This window comes from Telopea speciosissima, unplaced genomic scaffold, assembly GCF_018873765.1.
Source record: "Telopea speciosissima isolate NSW1024214 ecotype Mountain lineage unplaced genomic scaffold, Tspe_v1 Tspe_v1.0014, whole genome shotgun sequence".
NCBI classification, from domain to species: Eukaryota; Viridiplantae; Streptophyta; class Magnoliopsida; order Proteales; family Proteaceae; genus Telopea; species Telopea speciosissima.
The window spans coordinates 220532-237705 of record NW_025317350.1 but is presented as its reverse complement, the minus strand read 5'-3'; the positions used below and the strand labels follow the sequence as shown (position 1 = coordinate 237705).

At 42.4% G+C, this 17174-nt stretch overlaps 1 protein-coding gene across 1 annotated transcript in view; it reads left to right on the top strand.

Annotated features, from left to right (window-relative positions):
* Nucleotides 1-4295: 4295 nt before the first annotated feature.
* Nucleotides 4296-17174, top strand: part of LOC122647205 (protein PLASTID TRANSCRIPTIONALLY ACTIVE 12, chloroplastic) — a 75452-nt gene continuing 62573 nt past the window's right edge. The window contains exons 1-3 of the mRNA XM_043840658.1: nt 4296-4504; nt 4694-4780; nt 4931-5001. Coding sequence (XP_043696593.1) covers nt 4747-4780; nt 4931-5001 — 105 coding nt within the window. The 5' untranslated portion in view covers nt 4296-4504; nt 4694-4746. The remainder of the gene's footprint in view (nt 4505-4693; nt 4781-4930; nt 5002-17174) is intronic.

Genomic DNA, 17174 nt, shown 5'->3' with positions numbered 1-17174 from the left:
TTTTATAAAGCCAAAAGTTGGAGTTTGTTTTCTCTCCAACGGATATAAAACAGTCACATTTTTAGACTATCGGTCGACCTATAAAAGTTGTCGATCGACCATAAAAAATTAGCCGTTAAGGCCAAGTTTGGGGCTGTCGGTCGATTGTCGATCAACCTATAATTCTGTCGGTTGCAACCGACAGGCTACTGGGAACAGGTGTGTGTTTTTTTATATTCTGTAGGTCGACCGACAGATAGTTGTCTTATTTTTTATTGTCTGTCAAGGGAATTTTTGGTCCAGCTTGCTTGGGACTTCATAGGTTTTTGTCTAACACTTTAATGGCCATGTTTCTTGAGTCTAGGACATGGGAATGAGTTCCTCCTTCTTATATGTGAATACAATGTGTGTACAATGTGATATGCACATGTAAAGAAATGTGTTCTAATGCACTTGAATCTTGTTGGAGAGTCTTTGTCTTGTTAATTCTTGGCTTTCTTTAAAAGTTGTTCTTCAATCTTCAAACTTCTTCTTTTCCTTAACTCTTCTGTTGTGAGCTCTGTTGATCAGGTTTTTCCTGGGTGCTTGATGCTTCCAACGTCTGACTATGAAGCTTGCTTAAGGATTGGAGTATTAATATTAATCTTAATGTTTGTTATCATCAAAATCAGTTTATGGAGGAATGCGTTTTTCAACAGAAACAACCTTTCTGCAAAAGTAGGGGTAAGGCTGCATACATTATGACCCTTCCCAGACCCCGTAGTGGCGGGAGCCTCGTGCATTGGGTATGCCCTTTTTTGATTGTTCACTCAACAACCTATTTCCTCAATAGGCTTCAACGGTAAAGATTCAATCTCAAAATACAAGATTACTTTTGTATGGTCATGTCTTTGTGTAAAGACACTTCTATAATGAAAGTACCTATCGTTTTACAGTTTAAAATAAGCGTAATCCCACATAAAATGAAAGGCCCATATTAAATCCCATATATCCATACCCACATCAACACCCCACCCAGCTCGGCTTAGCTCGATGCGCATGCTTGAAAAGCACCCAGACCCCCCGGATTTTCGGGATAAGGGAGAATCTTTCCTTTTAAGGGCTTACACCATTATAGAATGTTGCTATTAATAAACATCTCCTCTCACTCTTCCACAAGCAATGTTTTGGCTGATTTACACCATATGGGGGGGGGTTTGTTTCACTTTTTCAACAATTAGATTTAATTTACAGAAGTTGAACTTTTAAAAAGGAGAAAATTTTAATGTACTATGCAATGAAGAAACCATACAACTGTCAATGGTTGCCAATATCTACCTCCTTAATTCCTGTTAGGATTTGGATTGCACCCAAATTCCATGCCCACAAAGAATTGGGATTTGAGTACTCTCAAAATCCGAGCCTCATAGGAATCGAGTGGGGCCCACCCGCAAGGTTTGGAGTACCCTAACCGATCCCTCCCCCATTTTGTATTTAAGAAGGCAGCCATGCACAGTGCTCGACGGCTGCCCCATCTCTGTGCGGCTCTTCTTATCTTTAGTCTTCGTCTCTCCCGAATTGTGAGTGAGTGTCTCCAAGGATCTCCATTATTATCCTTGGATTTGGAGGTTGAATTGTTGTGAAAGAATCTTCTTCCCACAACCTAGCGAGATTGTCGTGAAGACTACAATATTAGAGCTCGTGCGGATCAACGCGTAGAGCAATCAAATCATTTCCGCTGCGTGGAAACCAACATCGAGGTAATCCTAGATCCATGTCAATTCCATTTATTATATACAAATGATCAATAATAATACCTCCCACCATTCCCTTATACCCTATAGACACCATCCGAAGGCCTCATTCAAGGAATTCTCCTTTGACCGTGGCCCCGAAGGAAACTAGTCCTTTTACAAAATCTACAATTTCTAATTTTTTTTCTCCTATTTTTCGGTAAAGTAAATTATTTTTGGGAAATTTACACATACCCCCCTAAGGTTTGATGAAAGGATATTTTCACCCCCCAGGTTTGGAAAATTCTGCGTACCCCCCTGTGGTTTGCAAACGGTAACAGATAAGTCCATTCCGTTAGTTCATGACTAACACTGTTAAAAAGTAGACTTGAACTGACGAAATTGCCCTTGAAAAAAAAAAAACCTGCAACTCCTCTTCCCCAAATCGATTGGGGAAGATGAGTTACAGGTATCCCATCAATTGCTCCATCCATGGCTTCTAATGGAACATCTTCGGTGAGGTTTCGGGGTTTCAGTTTCCAGTTTTCAAAAACAAGAATTATCAAATTCAATTAATGGTCAGCCATCAGGCGAGGCAAAAAAAATTCAAAACTTTCAAGAAAGAGAAGAGGAAAGTAATCATACCAGCAATTTTTCTAAAAGAACAGAAAAGAATTTCAAAACTTTTAAGAAAGACCAGAGGAAAGTAACCATCACACCAGCAATTTTTTAGAAAGAGCATAAAAGAATTTCAAAATCGACCAGAAATTTTCAAGAAAGAGCAGAGGAAAGTAACAGACCGAGGGAGTAAATGTATTCCTGAAGCTTCTGGCACCAAAGCCATTGCGACTCCTCCGTCAAATGTATCTGGTGTTTGATTTTCTGTAATTTTTACAAAGAAGGATTGTTGATAGTAGCATCCGAATGTTTCTTTAGATTGTTCATGGAAATTGTTTATGATAATGGGATCCAGTCATTCCGATGCTTGAATCGAAGCCTTATTGTTGAGCAGAGAACATTTCTTTGTTCCACTATTTGTCATCTCGATTTCATAGGGGTAACCCAAGGTTCTAGAATAGCTTATTTGCGCAGGAAACCAAGAACTCCAAATTGCAGATAGATAGAGGGCTTTGATTGCCCTCAAATCAGAATCGAATCTCCCTTGGTATAGAGAGAAGGTTATCCTAGAATTTTGCACCAATTCGATTACAAATGAGTAAGATCTTGAAAAAACCCTTTCCATTCATCTATAAAGTTGAAGAAGCCTTAATATGAATCTAGGGTTTCTGCGAAAGGAGAAGATTTTGTTGTATGCACATGGTTTTTTTTTCACTCTGTAATTGTTGATGTTGCTACCTCATTAATTAAAGATCTGATCATATCTATTATGTTCCCTGCGGTACCATGCTCTCTATGATGCTAGTCTACCATATTGCTGGATTTTCTTTTCGAACCCTAGTCATAAACAAGGATTATGCTGAGGCGGTGAAGACAGCGGTTGCTAAGGCGGTAAAGGCAGCGGTGGAAGCTTCAAAGTCGGTTGTAGATGCTCCAAAGGATTTGGCAGAGGTGGCGAAGACGGAGACAGCGAGTGTAGTGCTAAGTTGGCGAATGTGGAGGAGGAAACAACAAAACTGGCTAAGATGCGAAGGTGGAGAAGGAGAAGACCAAGATGGCGAAGATGGTATCCAATATTGCCAAACTAGATGGCGAAGATGGAGTCCGGATCACAACTCTTGTTCCTTTCTTTAATTTCTTTGTTTTTCCACATTTATCCATGAATTAAAAGACCTTTTTAAACTTATTCTCTATAAAACCTACAACTCATCTTCCCCAATCGATTTGGGGAAGAGGAGTTGCAGGTTTTTTTTTTGTAAGGGCAATTCCGTCAGTTCAAGTCTATTTTTTAACAGTGTTAGTCATGAACTGACGGAATGGACCTATCTGTTACCGTTTGCAAACCTTAGGGGGGTACGCAGAATTTTCCAAACCTGGGGGTTGAAAATATCCTTTCGTCAAACCTCAGGGGGTTATGTGTAAATTTCCCATTATTTTTCTCTCTTGGCTGAGGAAGTGAGATTAGAATGAAAACTAGTACGATGAATAATAGGTGATGATTGGAAACAAGGAAGATAACCACAAAAAATTATACCCAACGGAAATAGCACTGGGGAATAGATATTTGGACCACAGGTGGGGTGTTGGGCTGCGTGCCCAAGTACTACAGGCCGTTGGATGTGTGCTACACTCCCTGTCGCGCAATAGAGGAGCTTAACGCATTAGGAGACTCAGGAGGCACAATGACCACCCTACCCCTGCCGGAACAATCTGCCCGGGTGGAGTACACCCCCCTTATTAGGGCACTGGGAACTGGGCGGGCAGACAACAGGAAGAGAATTTTCCAGGAGGCTCTATACACGGTTCGTGTGGGAAGAATCGCCCATGCAATAAGGAGGGAACAGTTCAAAGAAAGCCACTACTTTATCCGAAGTCCAAACTCCCAAGCCTGAACCTGCAAGCCTACAACCCCCTCCCCCCCATCACTCCCAATTCCCTAAGTTGCAACTCTTAATTCATCCTAAACCCCCTTAGTCCTTCTCTCTTAAACCTTTATTCTCTCTCGCTCTTGCAATTTCCGAGCTTATGAAAGAAGGAACTACGATCTGATACAATAAACGAGAAGCAACTGTCGAACAGCCATTGCTTCTTGAGTTAAGAAACTCTAAATTGTTCAGCCTCGGAACCTTTATCGACTCCGACCTTTATTTTATTCTCAAGTCGATGGGTTCATTTCGGAAAACTTACAATTGCTGGCAAGTTTATGCTTTTACTGTGTTTTTGTGCACTTAATTTGCAACATTTTTTTCGGTACTTTGTCTCTATAGTTCGAATTTCCCTTATTTTTAACCAATTTTGTTGAGAAGAAGAATCTTTTTTGGGTTTTGTTCATATTCTTGTCTTTATCACTCAATAACTCCATTTATCTTCGGCATTTGTTGCAGATGTGTTCTTATAGACGCATTGTAAGAGTATCACTTGAACATCGCTCATAGAAATGGCATCTCTATCAACAACCTGGCTATATCAAGGTGTGTGCTTATATTTTGTATTTATTTTAGATTCGTTTTATTGGTTTTGCTTAAGTAAGTTCGATGTCGCTATTGACTTATTTGAACAACCACCAGTTAATAAAAAAAGTGGGTTTATTTATATCCGTTGGCTTCTTCTTTCCCTGGCAGATAGAGGACTCAAGTGTTTGTTCTCTGTAAATGGCTCTCTTGCTGGGCAATCCTGTTTTCAATACTTCCAGGTTTGGTTTTTCTTTTTTCTATAAATGTTGACGTAATGCGCATTTTTATGCTTGATTGTACTGGTTTGGTTATTTTAATTTTTCAGTTCATGATGCTTTCGAATTGTTCTTCTTGTAATTGGATATTTGTGCTTTCTGTCCCCAGAAAGCTCTGAGAATCTATTCATGTTACATGAAGACAGGATATTTAGAAGCTAATGGAAGTTCTGTACAGTCAAGTCTCTATAACATCAAGATTTTGTTTTAAAAAAAAATCAGTAAATCAAATTTATAAACCAGTAAAATGAGGGATACAGGAGAATGCACAATAAGAAAGCCAAAAAAGAAGCTCAAACCAAATAAGACAGACTTTAAAGGGAACTCAACAAATAAAAACTAGCCCAACAATAAAGCATTCACCCCCAAATTATCAAGAAGCCAATAATTGTGAGATGGTCTTTCCCCCCTTAGCGATCCTTTACATCTGATTTAATATTCCCCACTATAGCAGACCTGGAACAAATCTTGTTGCGATAAATTCTGAAATTTCTCTCCATCCACAAGTGAGTTATAGTAGCACAAAAAGCCAAGGTTCAAAAACTCGGGTCTCGGAGGCATCTCGGCCCCTCCAAAAACCGAGACGAGTCGAGATCTCGGGAGTTGATGCATTTTTTTTTCCGACTTGAAACCCTATCTCGGTGGGTTTTAGACTTATTTTGGGTCTGAAAGTTGGTATTCAGCCTATTTTAGGCCATTTAAATACAATTGCATTATCAGATTTTGCAAAAACAAAGTCCAAATAGGACTTTTACATCGGACCCTAAGTGATAGACGACGACGTACTAAAATACCCTACTCTATACATTAATGACATAATTTAGTAATAGAAAGCTAGCAAAACATTCAATTAAAATACCCTACTTTTTTTCATAGTAAAACAACTTAATAAGCATTAGAAATGTTAAAGTGTTACATCAAATTGTTTAAGTTTAACAATGTTACAACTATCATCACATAAAATGAGATTGAATCACGTATTTATTCCCCACTTGTTCCACATAGTCTTCCCATGACATATTGTTGCTGCACTGTTGCATATAGTGCTCCACAGCTTTCATATAATAGTTGTTATCCACATATACCAAGGCCCCTATCCTAAGGTATAGCTGTTGCCATATGGCGTGAGACGGTTGCCATTAAATGTGAGATCCACTGCTTCTGCTACTGTCATATTGAGGCATGTATGGGACTGAGAATATGGGTCCAATACTAGATCCAGTGCTTTGATTGTCAAACTCGTGTGTTGATTGGCCAAGCTGACCATAGACACTATATTCAGAACTGATGCTCTCCTGGCCATAATCATAGTCATGATGAGGCTGAGATGAATGCCACGATTGATGCTCATTACTAGTATCCATACTCATGATTCCGAAACTTGGTAGCATGGTGTTCATACTCGTGTCATCATGCTGAGGTTAGTTATGTTTGCGACCCATCCTTCTCTTGTACGTTTTAGTATGGCCACCATGGTCTTGATCTTGTGTGGCATGTGTAAACTGAGACTCACCTGTGTAACGCACAGGGTCCGCCTGCATTCCCACATCTTGCTGGTCTTGCTCGCGCATGTCCACATGACCATCATAATAACCACCACCACCACCGCCACCACCACCACCATCATCACCGCCATCACTACCAGCAGGGTCATCACCGCTAGCAGGGTCATCACCATCACTATCATCACCAGCACCATCACCATCACCATCATCATCATCACAAGCAGTTCCTGTTGTAGCCTCAAAAGGTCTTGGTGACTCTGAATGTGCATGCCCCTCTTGCAACATATAATCCTCAACATCTGTACCGGTTACGGACGCAATGGTGGAGTCGGGCCTACCTCCAGGCTCATCCATATCTGGTGTACCACGATCCCTCACCCACTAGAATAGGGGATCCTCATCATCATCAGAGTCCTCCTCGAATATGTTGGCTAGTTCGATGGGATCTTTGTCATTGGTGTCAATTCCTTCACATATGTGCCTCATCCTTAGTCTCATATTGTAACGCACATACACCAGCTGCTCCAGTCGTTGACTACCCAATCACATCCTTGAGTGGAAACCCTTGGATTACCATGTTGATTCCCAGCTCTATCTTTTTCTTCTTTTCTGTTTTTGTTTCTGTTTTAGTTTAGTTCACTGTTGAATTCTAACATCTGTTTATCAGACATAACAGGTCAGAAAAATTCCTCTGCTACTTAAATTCGTTGCTCCATTTTGCCTCCTGTTCTGGAGTTCAACATTAGTCAGTATCAATCAATTCTGGTTGTTTTCTCATTGTAAATTCCTTTTTCTACTGTTGTTTCAAGTCCCTGTTTCTGAAAACAAGTCTTCTAATCAGCAACACAATCTACTTCTGCTGCACCCACTAGGGTTGTACAGAACTTGGTCCTTTCAGAACCGCATGATAAAGAACTCCTAATAGGCACTCAACTTGAGTATCTGGCCCAACAGAGCCGGGTTTCAAAATTACATATATTCTTCTTTATGTCCTAAGGTTCTGTTTCTGTTATGTGGGAATTTTCTGTTGCTTTGACTGTTCTGAGTCATTCCAATCTTATGCTTATCTCAATTCTCCACTTCTAATTCCATCCTAAATCCTGTCCTAATTCTTGTAGAGATTAATTCCCTAAATTCAAATTAAGGTTATTATTTCATTTTTCCTGATTAATTTGCCTCTTTTGATCTTTTAAAGGACTGAATACTTTCTGTTTAAAGATGAATGGGTATGTGATAAAACTAGGCTTTATTGTTATTCTTACTACTTTTGAATGTAAAATATAGCTAATAGCCTAATAGAAGGTGTATATTTTCATCTGTTTATTGTACTTATTCTGAATTTTCACATGCTGACTCATCCTGTTTAACTGGGAATTTTTTTGTTTGTCCACCAAAGATCAATTGAATGCGATTTGGTCAGTCCCAGCTGATCCCATATTCCCATTACCCAACATGATGGCTGACGCGCTGACAGTATCGAATGGTCCCCTGTGGTTCAGTCTTTATTTTCCCAGTGGATTGGATGGCCTTCTGTTTTATGTATTACAGTTAGGATTAGTACCAAATGATTCAGTCCAGATTTTTTTTTTTGGTGAATAAAAATTCTATTACCAACATAGTTGTCAAGGCATCGCCTAGGCGAATTTGGTGAATAAAAATTCTATTACCAACATAGTTATCAAGGCGTCGCCTAGTCTTCGCCTAGGCGACGCTTAGGCATCCAGGCACCTTGGCCACCTTGGTCGCCTAGGCAGGCGCCTTGGACGCCTAATTGGTGTCGCTTTGATTTTGGACCTTCTCCAGCGCCTTGGGTCGCCTAGACGCTGTGACAACTATGATTACCAAAACCCCAGGAGGGGGCGGGAAAGAGAGAGGGGGGGGGGGAATATACTGAGAGGAGGTGAAGAAAAGAAAAAGAGGGGGGGAGACAAAGCCTCAAGCCTCAAACCCACTTAAGAAGAGGTAGGGGGCTTTAAGGAAGAAATATCTAAACCCCAAGATACAACAATATGCTTGTTCCTTGGGGTATCAAAAATAGGCCTATGAAGGATAAAGCTGAGCTTGGAGGAAACATCAAAAGAGATGGCTTTCCAAATCAAATCAAAAGATCGAGAGTTGGAGGTCCAGCTCCTAAGATTCCTCTCCATACAGATGTGGTGAATAACAGTTCCAAAACAAGCTTGCTAACAGTGTCACAGATAGTGCAACCAGAGAAGGTCATGTCCAACCAGAGCCATTCTCTATCAAAGGCCAAGGGTCTCCTGCAACGAGGCCAAATGATCAAAAGGGCTTTTTTCCAGATGGTGGAGGTGAAGGAACAGGCAAAGAAGAGATGGGCAATGTCCTCAGAACCATTCCAACAGAAGATGCAAGAAGGAGAGACAAGGAGGTTTCGGTGGAAGAGGAAGGCTTGGGTTGGGAGGCAAAGGCTAAGGGTTCTCCAGGTTGTGAAGCTATGGCGGGGGATTTGGCCTTTGAACCAGACTAATTTGTGCCAAGGGATGGAGGGGTCGTGGTTTTGAACAAAGTTCCAAGCCGATCTAAAGCTAAAGAGGCCGTTGGAGGAGGGAAGCCAAATAACCTTATCCGCAAGAGCTGGGGGGGAGGGGAGGAGGGGGGGGGGGGAAGGGACGACTAGATCTGGGAGAGGATGGGGGTATGGATGGTGGGGGTGTTAAGAATAGTTGTATCAGACGTATATATGTACATAACCCCTCTTTTATGTATTCTTTGTGTCATTTGTATAAGGCCAAGGGCCTGTGTGTAATTATATATTCTTTTCAATATAAGCATGTTAGTCTCTTGTTTTGAGACATAACACACCAAACCAAAATCATGGCTGCTCTCTTGGAGTTTCTTCTCTTCTTCTTCTTCCACTCTAAAAGCTAACATGGTATCAGAGCATTGTCCTATAGTCAGTGCAACACAATTGTCCTACTCTTCGAAGTTGCGCACCAATCCAACACAATTGTCCTATAGTCAGTCCAGCTATCATTTCATCGAAAAGAAAAGAATGTATTTAAGAAGAAAGAAAGCGCCCTCACACTTTCCAAAACCTAAGTGTAAAGTCCCCTCTCCTTACCTTAATGGTTCGTATGAAATCTTTCCTGTTAAGTACATCTAGCCCGAGTTGTTCACCCAAAGATATGTGTCCAAACCAAGGAAGTTGTTCGACAGTGCAACCCTCCTCTGAAGTTGTACAAGTCGAATAGGTTTATGAGACAGCATTGAAAGCTGCGCAGTTCGCAAGAATGAGAAAAAGAAGGCGGCTAGAATCGGCTACAAGAAACTTCTTCCGCACAATGACTTCAAAAGATCTTAGAGAGTCCTGAAAGGGAAGTCGTGCAGAAGAAGCGAAAGAACAATCCTGGGAAGTTGAAGGAGGTCTCTACAGGAGGTGAGACGAGAGTCTCTCAGTCAAACAACAGCATCCAGCCGTGGGAGAGTTGACGAGGAGACAGATAGTCTTTAAGGAAGAACTCAGTACAAGATGAACTGCCCTCCAGAGACCAAGAGCGAGGAAGTCATGAGTGGAGTGCGTAAGCACTACGCAAGCCACGAGCGAAGCATGCAACTAGCACTCGGTAGAGCAGGGAGGTACTCTTGTGAAACTTAAAGAGGGGAAGTCCAAATGCTTCCCGCCAAGATCGCTCATACACTTAGAGAGGTCTCCGCCAACGAAGAAACTCCAACAACACAAGCCAAGATTAGCGGAAAAAAGAGACCCCCACCTTCCAGTAACGGAGCCCTTTATAGTAGTGACGAAGCAAAGGTAAGGCGCGAGGATGAGCATGCCTAAGAATGAGTAGTCGCGCCTTTATTTTAATAAAGGGTGGTCTACGATCAGCAACAAGATACGGCCAAAAAGCCGCGTCAGAGCGCAAGCACCATTTACTAATAAGGAGAAAGCAGGCCTTACACAAACGAAGAAAACTACAGGGCGCGCGAGGCGCTCATGGAGTTGCTTGTTAGGTTAGGGCTTTTCTACGCTGGGTTGATTCGCCAATCCATGTGTTTGGTCTAGTTGCTTGGACGACAATCTCGGCCGAGTCATTAATAGGGAGGGGTGAGCAAGCGAAGCCTTCAATGTTGGAGACTTTGCTTCCCCCCTTTAGTCGTATTAGTCGTAGTAGTCGGCATTCTGGTAGGAATGCCTCCTTGGTCGAAGAGCCGGCGCGGCGTATTGGTTAAGTACCAAGAGTCGGGATCAGGTGGTTGATACATATGTTAAGGCTGTTCACGCCCATCTTTTTCTTTTTCTTTTGTGGCCGAAAGAGGGGAAGGAAGCGGAGGGGAGTTTTGGGAACAAAGCCCCCGTTCAGCCCTACCCTATAGTAGAGTATCTTTTCCCTATCTAAGCTATATCAACATAGCCAACTAGAACACTCATCCGCTTGTCAATTCTGGGTGTAATACTCACTCGTAAATGATTGGTGTCAGAATTATTCACCGATCAGGTGTGCTCAGTCTCATCCGTGTAAGAATTAGGAATTCCTCTTCCAACTCGTCCCAGAATTGGCGTTATGGCAAAGAACAAGAAGAAAACGAAAGAAGGAATTTGTCCAATAGTAACAAAAGGTGCCTCCACAGGTTGACATCCGATCCAACCTAGTAGTAAGCGATCCGCTGTTTGCAAATGTTCGAAGGAAGTTTGGAGTGTGAAGAAGGGTTTCATTCACTTGTTTTCTGCTGCTGTTCGAAGGACTGGTTAGGTCATCTTCTCTAGCTTGTTTCTCTCTCGTTTGGAATCCAAATGGATTGCTTCCTAGTGCTCTAGTTTCGTTTGGGGGTCCTCTTTTATCTTCTTGGCTTCTCTCAAGCCTCCTGCAAGCACCCATTCATCCGTATTGAATCTCGGTTTGGCTGTTCTGCCCAGGATTTCTGCCAGCTAGGGTTCTAGATTCACCAGCTCTTCAATAGAGCCTTGTTTGGCCATTTTTTATGGTCCATTTGCATCGTTTTTGGGTAAGGAGCATCACTCCTCTTTAATCCGCTGCTATTTGAGTATTTTTTGAAGATCTACAAGTGTATCAAGCCTTTTTTTGGCTATTGTTTGCCCTTTTTTTGTGCCTACGGTTTTGAGACAAACCTGTTTGCTTGAAGTGCTGTTGTTTATTCCTTCTAAGTGGTTGATTTAAGATCAAATATGGGTGAGAAAAATGTCGAAACACCCTTGCCCCTTGTGGAAACAGCTACATCTCCCCCTTCTTCCTTTGAGAGCCCCAATATCCAACTTCCTATTGCCAAGCTTGAGAACCACAAATATTTGGATTGGTCCTGATCCATGAAAGTGATTCTTCAGTGTAGGGGGAAGATGGGGTACATAAATGGTAGCATCAAGGCCCCCCCTTCCTACCGAGCAAGGGTACTCCAAATGGGACATTGAGAATTCTCTTGTGATGGCTTGGCTTCTTTTCTCAACGAAGCCTGAGATTGGAAGAAGGTTTATGGGCAAGGAGATTGCCAAAGACATTTGGGATAGTATTGCCCGTATCTTTGATCGAGTTGGGGACTCTACAAAGGTGTATCAACTTCTCCAACAGATTGTTAGCCTGCGCCAGGGTGATAGAAGCATCTCTGACTACTATAGTCTTGTTGTGGGCCTGTGGGAAGAGTATTATCACTATAGAGATCTTCAGTTGTGTCCTGATGATGAGGTCAAGGTGCACCGGTTGTTTGAAAAAGAGAGGGTCTTATTTCTCCTTGGCGGCCTTAATTCTGAATTTGAGCCTCTTAGGGTACAAATCCTTGGTCGACCAAGTCTTCCCTCACTAGAGGAGGTGTGTGGATAACTACAGAGTGAGGAGACCCGTAGGGGTGCCATGGGGACTACTCCCACTGTTGAGCGCTCTACTCTGGTTTCTTCCACCCCTCAGGACTCCACTAAGGGAACTGATAAGGGAGCTGCGAAGGGCCGATTCTTATGTGACCATTGTGGCAAATCTGGGCATACGAAGGATTTTTGTTGGGATCTCCATGGGAAGCTCACTTCTGGTTCCTCTGGGGGACTGAAGGGACAGCGGAAGAAGGGGCCTGAGGCTCATGTTGGGGTCATTGAATCTGATCCATCCTCTCTTTCCAAAGAAGACATTGCTGCATTTTACCGGATTGTAGCCCACCTGGATGGTTCCTTTGCTACCCCTACTTCCACTGCACTACATGCCTCTTCCTCCTCCGACACCACACCATGGGTCATTGACTCGGGTGCCACGGATCATATGACTGGTAGGGCTCAGCTGTATAATTCCTATTATGTTTGTTCTGGGAATGATAAGGTAAAAATTGCTGATGGTTCCTTCTCTTCCATTTCTGGTAAGGGAGATATCCAGGTTACCCCACTTTTACCCTTGAAGTCTATCTTTCATGTTCCCAACTTTGCCACTAACCTTCTTTCAGTTAGCCAATTGACTAAATCTTTGAACTGCTTTGTCACCTTCTTCCCTACCCATTGTCTTTTTCAGGATTTGGTGACAAAGAGGGTGATTGGCAGTGGTCGTGAAACTAACGGCTTATATGTTTTGGAGACTGGTGCTTCCCCTGTTGTGCAAGCTCAATCCTATGTTTGTGGGCAAGAAGGTGGACGTACTCAGGAGGATATTTTGCTTTGGCATCGTCGTTTGGGGCACCCTTCTTTTTCTGTTATGAAGAAATTGTTGCCACATTTATTTACTTCTTTTCCTGTCACTCATGTTTTTCATTGTGAACCTTGTCTATTTGCCAAAAGTTGTGAAACAGTTTATGCATTTAATGGTAATAGATCTACTTCACTTTTTCATCTTATCCATACAGATGTTTGGGGGCATTCCCCTGTTACCTCTTTGCGTGGCTTCCGCTACTTTGTTTCTTTCATTGATGACTATTCTCGGGTTAATTCGGTTTACTTGTTGAAACACAAGAGTGATGTCTATGTTGCATTTAAAATTTTTTATGAGTTAGTGTATACCCAATTTAAAACTCGGATCCAAATTGTCTGTTCTGACAAAGGTGGGGAGTATGTGTATAGTGGTTTGGAAACCTTTTTTTTTGACCATGGCATTATTCATCAAGTAGCCTGTGTTGATACCCCACAACAAAATGGGGTCGTTGAAAGAAAAAATGGCAATCTCCTTGAAGTGGCTAGATCCCTTTGGTTTACCATGCATGTTCCAAAAACTTTTTAGTCTGATGCCCTACTCACTGCTGTCTTTCTTATTAATCATATGCCGTCCAGTGTCTTGAACTTCAAGGTTCTTCTTGATGTCTTACCCTCACGTTCTTCTTCCTTCTCTCTTCCACCAAGGGTGTTTGGTTGTATTTGCTATGTACATATTAGCAAATCTGCCCGCACTAAATTGGATCCTAAGGCTCTAAAGTGCGTCTTTCTTGGGTATTCCTCCGCCTCCAAAGGGTATAAATGCTATCATCCTCCTACTCGTCGGTGGCTTCTCTCCAAAGATGTCCATTTCTTTGAAACCATACCGTATTTTTAGTCACCTCTTCAGGGGCAGTGTTCATCTCTTGGTGGTGGTGTTGAGGGTGAAGAGATTCCCGAGTTTGTTTCATTTCCTTTCTCCTCTGTTGTTCCTATTTCCCCTTTTCAGATTGACAAGGGAAAGAAAAGTTTTGTGGATACTGTTGTTGAGGGGGAGCCTCCTAGTGCATAGGTGAACAGAGAACAGGGGGAGCTACTGGTGTATACGAAGGACAAGAGAAATCTTTTTTCATGGCTTCCTATAAAGAAGACCTGCTAAAATCCTTCTTCGTCTCCTCATCCTGAGCCTCCATCCATCGAGATAGGTATACCTTCCTCTACTTTTACATCCTCAGACTTAGATCTTTCTATTGCTCACCGCAAGGGAACTCGGGCATGTACTAATCCCATTACCAAGTTTGTTTCCTATGATTCTATCTCCCTTACAGGTGTAGCCTTCACTGTGGCTATCTCATCCATATCTATTCCTAAGAATGTAGTAGAGGCTATGGCAGATCCAAAATGGAGAGAAGCAATGAACACAGAGATGTTGGCTCTTGAGAAGAATCACACTTGGGACCTTGTTGAACTCCCTAAAGGGAGAATTCCTATTGGATGCAGATGGGTATTCACAGTCAAGTTCAAGTTTGATGGTACTGTGGAGAGGTATAAGGCAAGACTTGTCGCCAAGGGTTATACACAAGTGTATGGCATTGACTATCAGAAAATCTTTGCTCCGGTGGCCAAGTATAACTCCATTCGTGTACTTCTCTCTCAATGGCTGCAAATCTTGATTGGCCATTATACCAGCTTGATGTAAAGAATGCATTCTTACATGGTGACTTAGAAGAAGAGGTATATATGCACTCTCCTCCTGGGTTCAAGCATCTTAGTGACAATGGGAAAGTGTGTCATCTTAGGAAGGCTCTTTATGAACTCAAACAATCTCCTAAGGCTTGGTTTGAGAGGTTTAGACAAGCCCTCCTATAAAATGGATATACTCAAAGTCAAGCTGATCACACATTGTTTATACAAAGGAAGGGCAGCGCTATTATGGCTCTCATTGTTTATGTTGATGACATTGTGGCCATGGGAAACAGTGAAGCTGAAATCTCAAAGCTTAAGCTTTATTTGGCTCAGCAGTTTGAGATCAAAGATCTCGGTCCATTGAAGTATTTTCTGGGGATTGAAGTTTCAAGAAGCAAGGGATCAATGTTTGCCAAAGGAATTTGTTCTTGATCTACTTACAGAGACAGGCTACTTAGGATTCAAACCAATCTCCTTCCCTATTGAGCAGAACCACAAACTAGGGGAAGATTGTGGTGAACCTCTTGTGGATGCTGAAACATATCAGAGATTAGTAGGCAAGCTAATCTATCTTTCCCTCACCCGACCGGACATAACCTACGGTGTTGGAGTGGTGAGTCAGTTTATGCATGCACCCAAGATGGGACATCTTGATGCAGTTTACAGGATCCTCAGGTATTTGAAGTCATGCTCTAGAAAAGGCCTTCTCTTCTCTAGGAATGGTCACTTGAGAATTGAAGTATATACAGATGCTGATTGGGCCGGGTCTATTTCTGATAGAAGTTCCACCTCCGGATACTGTACTTTTTTTTGGGGAAATTTAGTCACCTGGAGAAGTAAGACGCAACCTGTGGTAGCTAGGTCAAGTGCTGAAGTAGAGTTTAGAGCCATAGCTCATGGTGTGTGTGAAATCTTATGGTTGAAGAAACTTGTTCAAGAATTGGGATTTGAGACGACTGAACCTATGAGTCTATATTGCGATAACAAGGCAGCCATAAGTATTGCTCACAATCCGGTTCAACATGACCGGACAAAGCATGTTGAGGTTGATAGACACTTTATCAAGGAGAAGATAGAATCTAAGACTATTTGTACTCCTTTTGTGAAGACAAATGAACAAGTGGCAGACATCTTCACCAAAGGATTTAGCTCTCATCACTTTAGTTTTATATTAGACAAGCTGGGTATGTATGACATATACCACCCAGCTTGAGGGGGAGTGTTAAGAATAGTTGTATTAGGGGTATATATGTACATAACCCCTCTTTTATGTATTCTTTGTGTCATTTGTATAAGGCTAAGGGCTTGTGTGTAATTATATATTCTTTTCAATATAAGCATGTTAGTCTCTTGTTTTGAGACATAACACACCAAACCAAAATCGTGGCTGCTCTCTTGGAGTTTCTTCTCTTCTTCTTCTTCTTCCGCTCTAAAAGCTAACAGGGGGGGGACCAAGAGCCATGAGAAATGATGTAGGAGAGGGGGCAGATTTGAGAATGCTAGAGGAGTAAATCGACCTAGCCCCAAAGACATTGTAAAGGACCCCGAGAGGATGCCAGGGGTCAAGCCAGAGGGAGGTGGCGGAACCGTCAGCAATAGTAGCAGAGGTGGCTATAAGGGCAAGGGGGCGAAGGAGAAGGATCTTGCGCTAGACCCAAAAGGAGTCGGAGGGGGTGGGAACAGTCCAGATGGAATCATTTTTGAGGAGATGGGAATAGACCCAGTTGACCCAGATGGAGTCATGCCTAGAAGAGATTTTCCAGATGAGCTTCAGGATACTCGTAATATTGGAATCGCGAATGCGACGAATGCCCAGACCCCCTTCAGATTTGGGGAGGCAAATGGACTTCCAGCTAGTTGGATGGAGAAATTTGGAAGTATCTTTCCCTTTCCAGTGGAAAGCACAAAAGAGCTTTTCTATAGCTTTGGTGATGGCTTTGGGGATGCCAAAAATACCACACCAATAGATGTAAGAGGATTGGAGATCCGATTTGATGCATTCGAGCCTGCCAACATAGGAGAGGAGTTTTCCTTTGCAGAGCTGAAGCCGCTTACGAATATTGTCAAGCATGGGAGTACAGTGATGACTCGAAAGCCTAGCTGGGATAAGAGGAAACCCCAAGTATTTGACTGGGAGGGCTCCAATGGAGAAGCCAGTCAGACGCAGGAGGGCATCTTTGTCGGTTTTGGGGATACCCGAAAGTAAGATTTTGGATTTGAGGACATTAATACGGAGACCAGAGAGAGTCTGAAAGAGGTGAAGGGAAGACATGATGGCCAAGATAGAAGTGTGGGAGGCCTTTGAGAAGATCATAAGGTCATCAGCAAAGGCTAGGTGGGTGAGGTTAAGGTGCTTGCATTTGGGGATAGGGGAG